Source organism: Brachyhypopomus gauderio, chromosome 17 (assembly GCF_052324685.1).
Source record: "Brachyhypopomus gauderio isolate BG-103 chromosome 17, BGAUD_0.2, whole genome shotgun sequence".
In the NCBI taxonomy this organism is placed as follows: Eukaryota; Metazoa; Chordata; class Actinopteri; order Gymnotiformes; family Hypopomidae; genus Brachyhypopomus; species Brachyhypopomus gauderio.
In genome coordinates this window covers 21332826-21348186 of record NC_135227.1, presented here as the reverse complement: position 1 = coordinate 21348186, position 15361 = coordinate 21332826, and the positions used below count along the sequence as shown (strand labels likewise).

Here is a 15361-nt window from a genome sequence, read left to right as displayed (position 1 = left end):
AATTTCTGTGCTTGCAAGTTGCATATTTACACATGCGAAATATTAAAATGTGCGCATTTATGTTTTTCGCCCTGTGTCTTTATGCCCCCTAGTATTGGCATGGAAATGACACCATCAAACCCTCACTGCTACAAACAACCCTCACTGCTACAAACAACCCTCACTCCTACAAACAACCCTCACTACTACAAACAACCCTCACTGCTACAAACAACCCTCACTGCTACAAACAACCCTCACTGCTACAAACAACCCTCACTACTACAAACAACCCTCACTGCTACAAACAACCCTCACTGCTACAAACAACCCTCACTACTACAAACAACCCTCACTATTACAAACAACCCTCACTATTACAAACAACGCTCACTACTACAAACAACCCTCACTACTACAAACAACCCTCACTACTACAAACAACGCTCACTACTACAAACAACCCTCACTATTACAAACAACCCTCACTATTACAAACAACCCTCACTACTACAAACAACCCTCACTACTACAAACAACCCTCACTACTACAAACAGTGCTTACTACTACAAACAACCCTCACTACTACAAACAACCCTCACTGCTACAAACAACCCTCACTACTACAAACAACGCTCACTACTACAAACAACCCTCACTGCTACAAACAACCCTCACTGCTATGAACTCTCACTGCTACAAACAACCCTCACTGCTACATCACATATTCTGTAAGCTTCTGTTGCTCGGGGCTGTTATGAACCAGGAGATGTTGGTACATTCCACACTAACCTGTCTGTAATCCCAGACACAGATGCTATGGCAAATGTTAACATTTAAATATAAACACTTACAGTTACAATAAATGTTAAATAAATTAGCGTCTACATACGTGCTGTAGACTGTGTTCACAACACACGTAAATCCAACTACAGCAGGTCCATGCGTGAGGAAAAGCGAATATGTACCCATGCAGCATTAAACAATCCACGGGTATTTCTGTTGTTGTTTTAAATTATTATAGGAATCTTTCCCAATACAAGAGCATACAGTCCGGAAAAATTGAGTGACGTGGTGGATTCGGACGTGCCTAAAACCACTGAAAACTGCTGTAATTATAAGATTAGCTCCTGCCGTGAAGGTAATCGTGTCTGACGAGGGTTTATGACTCCTGCTGACATAACGCCTGGCAAGCATGCGTGTAAATATCTACAGGAGGCAGGCGGCTTATCCGGCCTGCAGGTTTTTAGTGAATGACAGTAGGGGAAGAGCTGAGGGTCATTTCCATGATGGCAAAGCATTTGTTTGCACAAGTTCTTTGTACACTAGTGTGTTTGCACCTTTAGCACACGAGGAGGAGTTAACATGAAGGTCGTCCAAGACAGACAGCAGGCGAGACAGACAGCAGGCGAGACAGACAGCAGGAGAGACAGACAGCAGGAAAGACAGACAGCAGGAAAGACAGACAGCAGGCGAGACAGACAGCAGGAGAGACAGACAGCAGGCGAGACAGACAGCAGGAGAGACAGACAGCAGGCGAGACAGACAGCAGGAGAGACAGGTAGAGCAGCACACCAGCACACCTGACAGAACACCTGCCATCAGCTACTAGGACAGACTGGATCTCGTACTGGTCAGAGAAGGAGCCCAAATACAGAGGGGCCACTGGGGTAAGAGCCCAGACACAGAGGGGCCACTGGGGTAAGAGCCCAGACACAGAGGGGCCACTGGGGTAGAAGCCCAGACACAGAGGGGCACCTGGGGTAAGAGCCCAGACACAGAGGGGCACCTGGGGTAAGAGCCCACAGAGGGGCACCTGGGGTAAGAGCCCAGACACAGAGGGGCCACTGGGGTAAGAGCCCACAGAGGGGCACCTGGGGTAAGAGCCCAGACACAGAGGGGCACCTGGGGTAGAAGCCCAGACACAGAGGGGCACCTGGGGTAAGAGCCCAGACACAGAGGGGCCACTGGGGTAAGAGCCCAGACACAGAGGGGCCACTGGGGTAAGAGCCCAGACACAGAGGGGCCACTGGGGTAGAAGCCCAGACACAGAGGGGCCACTGGGGTAAAAGACTACACAGATATGTGTAATGTAGAGGATATGGAAGACACTGAAGTGCATAATATGGACAAGATGACACCACAAAATGTTTTGCGATATGCCAGATTTACCACACTGGCAGTACATTATAATACACTGGTAATAATACACTGTTATAATACACTGGTAATAATACACTGGTAATAATACACTGGTAATAATACACTGGTAATAATGCACTGTTATAATACACTGGTAATAATACACTGGTAATAATACACTGGTAATAATGCACTGTTATAATGCACTGCTATAATACACTGGTAATAATGCACTGTTATAATACACTGGTAATAATACACTGGTAATAATACACTGGTAATAATACACTGGTAATAATACACTGGTATAATACACTGGTAATAATACACTGGTAAAAATACACTGGTAAAAATACACTGGTAATAATACACTGGTAATAATGCACTGTTATAATGCACTGTTATAATGCACTGTTATAATGCACTGTTATAATGCACTGTTATAATGCACTGTTATAATGCACTGTTATAATACACTGTTATAATGCACTGTTATAATGCACTGTTATAATGCACTGTTATAATGCACTGTTATAATGCACTGTTATAATACACTGGTATAATACACTGTTATAATGCACTGTTATAATGCACTGTTATAATGCACTGTTATAATACACTGTTATAATGCACTGTTATAATGCACTGGTAAATCCTACAGGTGAACGTTTGCTCTGCATTATTTGAACTTATTTAGTAGATCATGTCAATGCCAAGAGTAACAAAACAACAGAAAGGCGCCTAGCAACCCTGTAAAGGCGCCTAGCAACCCTGTAAAGGTGCCTAGCAACCCTGTAGACGCATATGAAGAATGTGTGGAGTGATGCTTTAGTTAACAGACACAGAGAGTGAGACAGAGTGACACAGAAAGTGAGACAGAGAGGAAAGTGAAATACTCACCGAGTCCAGAGCTGTGGATACTTTTCACTACCTTCCTCATCCTCTGCAAGGAACACTGGTCCTGTTCAAAAGACTAACACACACACACACACACACACATACACACACACACACACACACACACACACACACACACACACACAAACATGCATTAAAATCACATTCAAATAACAACAGCCAGGTTATGTAGCCCGGTTACATATGGCCAGGTTACGTATGGCCAGGTTACGTATGGCCAGGTTACGTATGGCCAGGTTACGTATGGTCAGGTTACGTATGGCCAGGTTACGTATGGCCAGGTTACGTATGGTCAGGTTACGTATGGCCAGGTTACGTATGGCCAGGTTACGTATGGCCAGGTTACGTATGGTCAGGTTACGTATGGCCAGGTTACGTATGGTCAGGTTACGTATGGCCAGGTTACGTATGGTCAGGTTACGTATGGCCAGGTTGTGTAGGGCCAGTCATGCACAGCTGTAGAGTTTAATTGTAGACATTTCTACACATTTTGTAGACATTTAAAACTATTATGTTCAAATGCAAATGCCCTCACCCACTTGATGACACCCATAGCACTGTGTCAACACTATAGATCCATTATAGATCCACTACAGACCAACATCGATTCATTTATTAACCAGTTTTTTTTTTATGGGAAAGCTGCTGAGTTTGCCCTTAGCCTGTTGAATTTTAAGGTGGACTGCTGAATTGTAAGGTGGACTGGAAATTTTGAATGAGAAGATGAAGAATAAGGTGTGTTAGGTGTTAGGGTGAGAGTGAGGTGTTGGGGTGAGGTATTGGGGTGAGGGTGAGGTATTGGAGTGAGAGTGAGGTGTTAGGATTAGGGTTGGCATTCCATGCTGCAGTACAGCAGGAATGGTTCGTCAACATGGAATGAAAGCTGAGAGCAGTCAACATGCCCACCTTAAAACCCGAATCTCCCAGGTGACAACCACATGCTCGGCCCACCAGACCAAACATATATCTGTATATATATCTGTGCTATGAGATTACATCTGCTTTGCTATCCATGTCATAAATCCATGTCATGCTGGCAGCTCTTCTGTCTGTGTCGAAAGATTCAACTGGTTCTATTATTTGAGTTATAATATTTATCTGGCTCTTTTATTGGTGGTTTAAGATTCATCCGGCACTGTCGACCAGCATTGGGTGGTCTGTATTTCAGCATCACCTTTGGAGCTGTCTGGTTTCTTAATCTCTCTCCATCTCTTTATTGGTGTTTTCAGAACCTCTGCTAATCAGTGACAAACACAGGGCAGCTTAACTGAAGTGCACTTCCTAGTGCACACTTTCTTCTAGTGTACTTTGGGCGATAAAACAATAACGATAATTATATCGATATAACGTTGTCTCGATAGAAATATAAGACACATTCGATACAAATCAATAAAATTAATTTCCCGCCATTTTTTGACAGACAACATGAATAGCCAATGAATGACAATAGCGCCGCCCAGACCACTCAAGCGGATGAACTACAGTTTCAGCCATTTCAGGGTTGGTTGAAGCACACAGCAGGAGTGGCGTAGGAGTGGCGGCAGTTTAGCGCAAGTGCTCATAAATAAATACGCAAGGCAAGTTCATCCTAATGAGGACGCGTGCACTACATTTCTGAAACGCGGTACAAATTCAGAAACGCTGCAAATCCAGCCACGACACAATGGACATTATCTGGATTAATGCTTTTACGCAGGCACTTTGTAGGTTTGTAACCATAAACAACTATTGTGCTATACCAGGCGTACTCAACTAAATTTGTCCGCGGTCCAATTTTGGCAGATACCTGTGCCCTGAGGTGCGGCGGGGGGGGGGGGGGGGGGGGGGGCGAACGGTGGAGGCGTTTATACTTTCGCGAGCGTCACTGCAGTGTTCTCCGAAACGATATGTGGTAGAAACACCCCTCAAAACAGGGGAATGAACATTTACCTGACCAATTTTAATGTTGCTATATGTTTCAGGTTTGAAAAGTGCTGGAATTTAGGTTAAAGTACTTTAAAATGCTTGAAATTGTAACTACTTGTAAACAACTTGTTTGTTGTTTCACAACAAATAGCTGTCTGACTGAACAGTTCTCTTGTATTAGGTTAACAAATACGAGCCTCTTGTAATTCCAGGACGAAACATGAGAGAACGTGAAGACGTGAAGATTGGGCGTTTTTTAAATAAACAACCATTACATAATGTGATAAAAAGCGAATTATTTCGAGTATATGTATAAATATTTAACTTAATTATGTTTAACATGCTGGGAAATATTGAAATGGACCTTGAAAGTGACGTACAAGTGCTTTAATTCCACCTTATAAAGGTGTATGAACCCTGAAAACGTGACTTTGTTCATTGCGCTGAAGCGCGGCGCGAAGTTACAAAAGTCGAGAGGTGCACGACCTCGCGAACCGACAGCGCGCGAGGCACTCGCGCACACGCGGAGCCACAGCGATTACGTCATTTTCGCCGCGCGGACCCTCCCGCCGCTCGCGAAGCGTCACCAGGCAGGCTTGTTGTGGGGGGGGGGGGGGGCGAACGTAACACTCGTGACCATAGACATATATACATAGACGCCTCATGGAACGCTGAGTCGTACGTAAATGCGTCCGCCATATTGGTGAGGGCAGAAGAGCGATCGGAGAAGCAGCGAAAGATGCCTCGCTCATGCTCTGCGTATAACTGCACCAACCGCTTTTCAACTGAAACAAGATCAATTGGCATAACCTTTCACAGGTAAGAATGTAAATGTATTAATGCTTCTATTTGTCCATTACGGAGTCATTTTACGTACAGATTTTCCTGATTTTGTGTTCAATACTGTTCATCACGGACGTAATACTGTGATTTCCCGCGGTGAAACCAGTCTCAGAACAAACGAAAGTATATTTTTACTAAATTCGACCGAAGTAGGTACTCTGATTATTGTGATTTGTTTAGCAAACGTTTGTCATACTATGTAGGTTTCCAAAAGATAGAGATCTCAGAAAGAGATGGGAAACAGCTGTCAGACGAGAAGGGTTTTCTGCTAGCTTGCCCTCCATGCTCTGCAGTGAGCATTTCAGGCCAGAGGATTTTGACAGGACAGGTCAGGCAGTCAGGATCAGAATCACTTGGAGCTCCTCTTTAATTCAATCAGAGCATCGGGTACAGAGCTGAGATTCTTCTTTCCTCTGAAGATGAGCTTTGTCTTTTTGTCTGCATGTTGTCAGGTTAACTGCATATGTAAGTGTTTGTGTGCATGTTTTCAGGGGGCTGGAATAACAACCCCTCAGCCAACCAGTTCCAGGCCATCTTCAGGCATCTGATGGTGCGGTGCGGTGTGTCTCCAAGTTCATCAGGAAATGTGGTAGCACAGGATGAGACCGTGTCCCAGCCAGCTCTTGAGATGTCCTCTTCTCCAGCAGTAGAAGAAACTGAAGTGCACCCCTCCCCCTTTGTCAACATCTCTGCTTTAGTGTGTGACCATACATATCTACCAACCCGCTTTGGTGCACTGGTTGATAATGCACTGGTGTACATCTCAGGGTTTGTTGTCAGGCAAATTCTTACAAAGCTGTCCTGTGATGTGTGCCGTGGTAGTTTGGTTACTGATGCTACACCTGCATCATTTGATCAGAGCTATCACCTGCTCACATTAAAAAACAAAGGAGGACTGATGATTCTTTCTGAGGGCACAGTGAGGGTGGTCAGATCAGCTGAGCGCTTCATTCGTCAGACGAGGTCAGAACAAGTGGTCAAAGTGGCCTTGATCTGTCAGTTGGTTCGTGCAGAGATTGGGTCTGAGGATGTATTTTTTCTGGGGGGGCACATTCAAGAAACACAATTTGGAATTGACAACCACCATTTCATGTTGATGTCTCAAGTTGTGTCTGTCTTCCACAAACTGAGACTGCACCATATTGCCAAGCTGAACACTCTTAAGTTGCAGAGTGGTAACACACGGAAAAAGCTGTGCAAGACTGTTCTTTTCCAAGGGTATTAGCTTCAAACAATAAGATCCCAGTATATACAGAGATAGATATAGATCGATATATAGACATATATATAGATATATATATAGATATATAGATATTAATGTGTACATATATATAGATATAGATATTAATGTGTACATATAGATATAGACATTAATGTGTACATATATAGATAGATAGATATTAATGTGTACATATATATAGATAGATATAGATATTAATGTGTACACACATATATATATATATATAGATATTAATGTGTACATATATAAATAGATATTTTATTTATTATTTCATATATTGATGATGTGTGTGTACATATGTTCATAAATGTTAATTACTGTAAATATAAAAACGGAATCAATTGTATCATAGGTTGACATTTTTTTATTCAGAAATTACAATTAAAATATAATGAAAAGTCATAAATGTTGTCATTGGTGATTGTTTAATTTCCAAATATATTAACGTTTATATGTGAGTGGGTCGATGACGAACATTAGCTAAAAATACTTTGTAGAAGAGCACTTTCTGAAGTTCGCTCCATTCACTTGCATTAGCCTTACTGGCACATATGCCCTCACCAATATGGCGGACGCTGTTACGTATCGCAGCAGCGGGCTGCCCCGCTCGATGAGGCGTCTATGTATATATGTCTATGCTCGTGACGGAGTGTTTTTTCAATAGCCCTGAAATAAATGCTACGGTTTTGTTTTGGTCCGTATCCAGTTAATCAGGAATGAGATTAAATTCATAAAGTAGCACACATAAAGATGCTACAGATTATATTGGGTTAAAATTAAACCCTCCATTTAAAAGGTTAATATAAAAAGGGTTATATTATTAAAACAATCCTTGGTGAACGTAGAGACGTGCTTTATGTGGAATAGCCTACACATCCAGATAAGTCACCAAAATTAAAAGAAAGACGTTAACCAGACATTTCAGTCCTGTGTGTTACAGTGATTATAACATAGTTCATTGAGCACTTGGCTATGATGAACAATTAAAGACTGCACCTTACAAACAACGGAAATCACGAATATCATCTGTAGCGCCTTTATATGTGTGCAAACGAGGGGAGACAGATTCTGCCAAGGAGTCGGAACAGCACCATTCAACGTAATGAGAGACTGTATGTGAGGGGATTTATGATTCACTGTCGGTGACGCTCAATCAGACTCTGAAATGTTCATTCCCTTATCCATGTTTCTGCCCCTCAATTACAACTTTTCTTCTTCAGTTACAACTTTTATTAAACTTTGGAACTCTTTCCTGACACCTGTGTGTTGTGAATCTGTTAACATACTGTGGACTGAACAAATTTATAATGCTGTTTCTGAACCCTGGTGGCTATGATCTGTCTGAAGTCGATATCAAAAACTATACACTGTATAACAACTCTTGTGAATAACAATCTGCAGGTTGTAGCCAGACACAAGAGTTGTGTTATAGTTGTGTTGTTAATTTCTCACTTAAAGTATAAAGGAAATAGTGATTTGATTTATATTGTATATATATATCGATATCAACTGATATGAAAAAAGTTATCGTGATAAGATTTTTTCCCATATCGCCCAGCTGTAGTTAGAGCGTGATACTTCTTAATTCACCCTTTCCTCTAGTGTACAACACAGGACTAATCATCAGCATAGGACTAAAGAACAACACGGGACTAAACATCTGCTTAGTACACACACCTGTCTGAGCCTCTCAGGGCATCTTTTCCTTATCCCAACACTCATAAATACACGTCCACAATTCACAAACACTCATAAATACACGTCCACAATTCACAAACACTCATAAATACACGTCCACAATTCACAAACACCTAAACAGTGACTTGCAAGGTCAAGCCCTTGAACACTACAGTGCACTGGAGTGGCTGACTGCACGGCACCTGACAGCTGACACGTGTGTTTCTGGAGCAATCCGGCACTACCTGCCCATTGTTCTGGAGGACATGTCATGACCTGCACGGCTGTTATGGCAACCGAAGAGACCCAACACACAGACACCCATGTTAAAGCACGTATGCGCACACACACACTCCTATAGTTATTTATTTTGAAGCTGACAGTGTCACTATGTATATTTACACTTTTTTCTTTAGAGAGCGAGAGAGAGAGGGAGGGGAGAGAGAGTGAGATAAAGAGAAAGAGAAAGAGAAAGAGAGAGACGTTATGGCGTCTCCATTCTTCCTCATCTAAAGAGAGCATGAGCTAGGCTTTAATCAACTTTGAACAAAACAAACCCTGCTCTTTAACCCAAACAAGCTTTCAAGCTACACACCGCCAACCCTAAACTGACCTTCACACACACACACGCACGCACACACACACACAGTTGTACACACACATATCCTCGTAGAAGCAAAGTCAGGCTTCTTGTATTTATGTAAATAAAGGAACGTACCACACACATAGTACACTGCTAAGCTAGGCACTCATTTTGCATGTCTACTATGATGAAGTGTATAAAAAAGAGTCTGTATAGAGCTGAGCCTTTCGGGATTTACACACCAATACACACACGCAAATACACACGCACAGATTCACACACAACAAACACACACACATACACACAAACACACAGATACACACACAAAGAGATGCACACACATACATACACAGACAAACACGGAGACGCACACACACACACACACCGAAAGACACACATAGAAATGCACACACAGAGGGACACATACAGACGTGCACACACACACAAAGACACAGACACAGATACACACACAGAGGGGCAATTCACACAGACACAAATACACACACAAAGACACACACACACAGGCACACACACACAGGGAGCCCCTCAGAATTCTTGGCTCATATGTACTCTTTCAGACGTTATTAACCAAACACTTGCACTGTTTGCATGACTGTGTATTTCTACCTTTACAAGTTCCTTCTCTACTATGTTGGGCCTGCACACACACACACACTCACGTCTGGTGTGACACCGCGTCAAAAACAACTTTGTGAATAAAAAAAAGATTGTAATTCTCATGTCAGAGATCAAACTGATACGCAGTTTGTATGCACAGATATATTTATTGATGTTTATTGTTTACTCAGGCACATTGTAAGAATCTCATCTTTTTAAACATCTCAAATCCTTATCTTTAAGAAGGTGAAATGAGATATTCATACTAACATTGAGTATCGTACAAAACCAGTCCTAAAAATGTCTACTTATACCGATACAAAACACAGAGCAGCGGAAGAGCATGTGGGTTCAGGGCTGCGGACTCACAGTGTCTCACCTGCACACTCACAGTGTCTCACCTGCACACTCACAGTGTCTCACCTGCACACTCACAGTGTCTCACCTGCACACTCACAGTGTCTCACCTGCACACTCACAGTGTCTCACCTGCACACTCACAGTGTCTCACCTGCACACTCACAGTGTCTCACCTGCACACTCACAGTGTCTCACCTGCACCCAGTAAACTCGCCTAACCGGCAGAGCACCTGAAGGTGACGGTGTGCGGCCTGTGAATAACAGCGTGTCTGTCCTGCGTTGTGAGGACTCTCCTTGTCTGGAGGAGTGAACCCTCCTGCGCATTCTTCCAGACCTGAGCGCATGTGTGTTTTACTACCATGACAAACACAATGAACACAGAAACGAGCACACACGGACCATTTACCCTCCGCACTGGAAACTACACAGACGCTGTTAGGATTTGGCCCATGTGTGTGTGGAAAGTGCGATCTGTACTGAGAGATTTTCCTCAAAGAGACGTGGTGGGCTTTCTAAACCGTACCGTGAAATGTGGACCTGCTGTATGAAACTAGAATCTGAATCCAGAATGAGCAGCTCTGAAGATCCATAAAGAAGGAAAGAGGAAACACAGTGGTGGACCCTCGCTGTGACGCCCATCATCCATTTATCTTCCCCAAATCTTTCTTTCGCTTTGTGGTTTCATGCGTAGACTTTACACAGCACACTTCACGTAGGCATGTAAAATCATTACCAACTCCCGACATTTGAGCTTTGGAAATAAACGTTTAATTCACTAAATGTTCACGAAAACATTCAAGTGGATTCAAGAAAGTCACGATTTAGCTTCATTAACATTGTCCTTACACTCACACTGAGGACCGGGAGCGTTAGAGCCCCACACCCCCGCCTCAGGTAGGAGTCAGGACAGGTAAGGAGTCAGGACAGGTAAGGAGTCAGGACAAGTAAGGAGTCAGGACATTTAAGGAGTCAGGACAGGTAAGGAGTCAGGACAGGTAAGGAGTCAGGTCAAGTAATTAGTCAGGACAAGTAAGGAGTCAGGACAAGTAAGGAGTCAGGACAGGTAAGGAGTCAGGACATTTAAGGAGTCAGGACAGGTAAGGAGTCAGGACAAGTAAGGAGTCAGGACAAGTAAGGAGTCAGGACATGTAAGGAGTCAGGACATGTAAGGAGTCAGGACAGGTAAGGAGTCAGGACAGGTAAGGAGTCAGGACAGGTAAAGAGTCAGGACAGGTAAGGAGTCAGGACAGGTAAGGAGTCAGGACATGTAAGGAGTCAGGACAGGTACATTACACCGTAGCCTGCACGGTAACACCCTCACCTCCTCGAACGCAGTCACCGTGCTCCTACAGTCATTCATTTTGGACTGAAAACACGAGGTCGCCGGCGACGTTAAATCCTCGTTCGCCAAGGACACGAAATCAGAGATGCTTATTTTCTCCGGCATATTTGAGCGAAAATCGTGGAGTCCCAACAGAAGAACTTGGCCAACGTGAAACTTTAAAAGACGCGGCGGAGAAACAGAATCAAGTCACAGGACGGATATATCCAGATAAAAGACGTTTCGATCCTCAAAAAAGCGAAATTCCCGTGGTAACAGTAAAACCGGTGCCATGTCCCCGACAGCGGACACGGTGTGAGAGGAAAGTCTGCGCGCGCTACCCGCTCCACCGATATTTTTTCCCTCGCGAGAGACGCGCGCGGGCGGCACAGTTGCGCGCGACTGGGAGGGGAGTAACGTGGTCGTCACGTGGGAATGTTTGTGTTCTTTGGCAGCGTGCTGAATAGCGCGCGCGAGGAGAGAGTCTGGGCCAGTGTTGGTCTCACGGTCCATTCAGCGTGTTGTGGACTGGACACAATAATCCCGGAACTCAATGGATCTATTTAGTGGTTCAGTTCTCTTGTCTCATCTTATTATTCTTAGTACCATGGGCCCTTGCAAGTTACTTCAGCAGTACCGAACAAGCCAGATCTTGTACATAAAACATAAAGCATTTTTTTTGCATTTCAAAATTAAAGTTTTTAAAGCTGGAAAACGTAAAACTCATCGATCTGTATGTGATGTAGAACTGTGCAGTGCGCCTTTAATTACACAAGTTTGATTGCATTTTATACACCTGTTGTGCACCTTTCAGAATCTACTGGAGTTCAGACTCAAAGATGCAGACAGTCTGTGTCTGGGCAGGTGAGTCAGACGTGCCCGACACATCTGACTTACATGCACACCAGACTCCTGCATTTCATCTCAGGAATTTTCCCAAAACTGTGTAATACATAGATGACCGTGAACGGCAGAGAGATCACAAGTCTCGCTCGTTTAATTTAAGACGATTTCAGCACGAGGATACTTTTGGGAAACCGGACTCAGAACCAGTACAAACACACGTCGGTTAATTTAGGCTTTTTCTAGCTATTACCTACACATAATTCCTCCTCAGGCCTGTGTGCTACTGAAAGACACTGGTCCTCCCCCCCGAAGAGTGAAATGTAATACGCATAAAGGTGTGACCCACTGTCACCAGATCCGAGGGGCAGATCGCTGTGTAGACAGAACGTAAGCTGCGAGTTTGCATTAGACTACGTTATATTTTTATATTATATTATATTTCATATCATATTTCTGCATGATGTCTATTATACATTTATTTTTCTGCTTCATTTTCTTTAAATGAACCATTGCAGCCAAGTAGTCCCGTGTGGTTGGGGTAATTCTACATACATCCGCCTCCCTGAAGCAGACGGGATGTACTTGAAAAAGATCATTAATATGTGTGTCTTTGATGTACTGACCAGTTTTCCAGTTTTATTAAAAACAAGTCACAGTGAAACCACATGAATACAGTAACCTTTAGAGAGTTGAGCGTTTCGTTGGAGACAAACTCTGACTCCCAACCGATTCTGTTTCTCACGTGATTGTGCTACTTAGACATTATAAGGCAAATACTGAGCCTAGCTGTATTTACTTTGAGACGTTTGAATGTTAAAGATGCCTACCCTGAAGACAGAGACTGTTCCTTTAAAACTATGGGGAAGAAAAAACATTGAACTTGTGCACACAGAGACACATGCTGAGCTCAGCCTCAGTCAGAAAAGCTTCTGCAAGTAATTATAAATGCTCTCTCCCCCTCCCTCCCTCTTTCTCTCTCTCTCCCTCCTCCCTCTCTCGCTCCCTATCTCTCCCTCCCTTTCTCACCCTCCCACTCTCTCCCTTTTTCTCTCCCTCCCTGATTTTTGCTCTTTTTCTTTGCCCTGATGAGAACAAGACTTCCCTTCTTCCTGTGATGGTGAGAGTGAAATGCCAGTTTATGACCAGGGTGTGTCAGAGAAAACATTAACAGTGGAGTTAAGAGAAAAGTGCACTAAATAGGAACCTGTGGCCCAAAGGCCAAAGCCCACCACAGACACACAGACGCACACTGTGTGCAGTCTCGGGCGTGCTGGACTGTCTCCCCCGCCCTGATGAGTGTGTGTGGCTGTCCTGGGCTCTTTGGGGCTCTTTGTGAGAGTGATTGACCTTCATTGTTAGTAGACGTCATAGCTTTGGTGTGTGTGTGTGTGTGTGTTCAGAGGGAGGTGTGTGTATGTGTGTGTTCAGAGGGAGGTGTGTGTGTGTGTTCAGAGGGAGGTGTGTGTGTGTGTGTGTGTGTGTGTTACACAGAGGGACAAGAGAATGGTTAAAGGGAAAGTGGTGAGGGGACTAATGGTAAAAATAACAAAAGAATGGAAAATAAAATAAAAGTGTGTGTGTGTGTGTGAGGGTGTGTGTGTGTGAGGGGTGTGTGTGTGAGGGGTGTGTGTGTGTGAGGATGTGTGTGTGTGAGGGGTGTGTGTGTGAGGGGTGTGTGTGTGAGGGTGTGTGTGTGTGAGGGTGTGTGTGTGAGGGTGTGTGTGTGTGAGGGGTGTGTGTGTGAGGGGTGTGCGTGTGAGGGGTGTGTGTGAGGGGTGTGTGTGAGGGGTGTGCGTGTGAGGGGTGTGTGTGAGGGGTGTGTGTGTGAGGGGTGTGTGTGTGTGAGGGGTGTGTGTGTGAGGGGTGTGTGTGTGTGAGGGGTGTGTGTGTGTGAGGGGTGTGTGTGTGAGGGGTGTGTGTGTGTGAGGGTGTGTGTGTGAGGGGTGTGTGTGTGAGGGTGTGTGTGTGTGAGGGGTGTGTGTGTGAGGGGTGTGTGTGTGAGGGTGTGTGTGTGTGAGGGGTGTGTGTGTGAGGGTGTGTGTGTGTGAGGGGTGTGTGTGTGAGGGGTGTGTGTGTGAGGGTGTGTGTGTGTGAGGGTGTGTGTGTGTGAGGGGTGTGTGTGTGAGGGTGTGTGTGTGTGAGGGGTGTGTGTGAGGAAGTGAGTGGGGGAAGAGTGCAAAGGGACCATTTAGAAACACTGAACAGCAGTTTCTTGTTAAGGTCTGATTATGGTCCCACTCAGGGTGATCACCCCCCCCCCCTCCCCCACGCTTGTTCACTATCCTCATTTTCACCCTCTCTTTCACTCCAGTGTCCTCGTGCATTCTGAGCCCCCGCCTCCCTTTGTGACATAACTCGACATCTGACCACACAACTGTGTGTGGGGGCGGGTCCCGTAACTAGGCCATCCAATGAGCTGTGTTGAGGGTCAGGGCCTCGGGTCAGCGGAGGGTTCCGGTAAAGGTGACTGGAGAGACGTCATGTTTCCAGGCACTGGAATGACTTCCATATGCTTCTGCCAGGAGCTGCTGACTCAAACGCATGAGAAGCGTTATCAGTTATCCTACACTGCACAAGCACAGTAACCGCAGCACGAGGACGATGTGAGAGAGGGAGGGAGGGAGGGAGGGAGGGAGGGAGGAGGAGATGTTTTAAGGCTGGTGGAGAGACAGCAGGGAAAAGAGAGACTGCCCTCTGACTACAGACGTGAAGCAGACCTGCAACCTGCAAAATATTACTGAGACTCGCTGGGCCTCATATGCCCTTCATCTACAGCCCAAATCCCCCTCTCTCTCTCTCCCTGTCCCACCCTGTGTCTCTCTCCCACCCTCTCTCCCTCTCTCTCTCCCTGTCCCACCCTCTCTCTCCCTGTCCCACCCTCTCTCTCTCTCTTCCACCCTCTCTCTCTCCCACCCTGTCTCTCTCTCT

The 15361-nt window shown here is 44.7% G+C and overlaps 1 protein-coding gene across 4 annotated transcripts in view; it reads right to left on the bottom strand.

Moving 5' to 3' along the window:
- asap3 (ArfGAP with SH3 domain, ankyrin repeat and PH domain 3) overlaps positions 1-11956 on the bottom strand; it is a 45981-nt gene extending 34025 nt beyond the window's left edge. For 2 of the 4 annotated variants that reach the window (XM_076979099.1, XM_076979100.1), the window contains exons 1-2: positions 11588-11956; positions 3023-3095 (exon numbers count right to left, since the gene is read on the bottom strand). In XM_076979099.1, coding sequence (XP_076835214.1) covers positions 3023-3095; positions 11588-11713 — 199 coding nt within the window. In that variant the 5' untranslated portion in view covers positions 11714-11956. Of the gene's footprint in view, positions 1-872; positions 1147-3022; positions 3096-11587 lie in introns of those variants that run through there. The other 2 variants (XM_076979103.1, XM_076979101.1) reach the window with 1 other exon arrangement.
- Positions 11957-15361: the final 3405 nt, after the last annotated feature.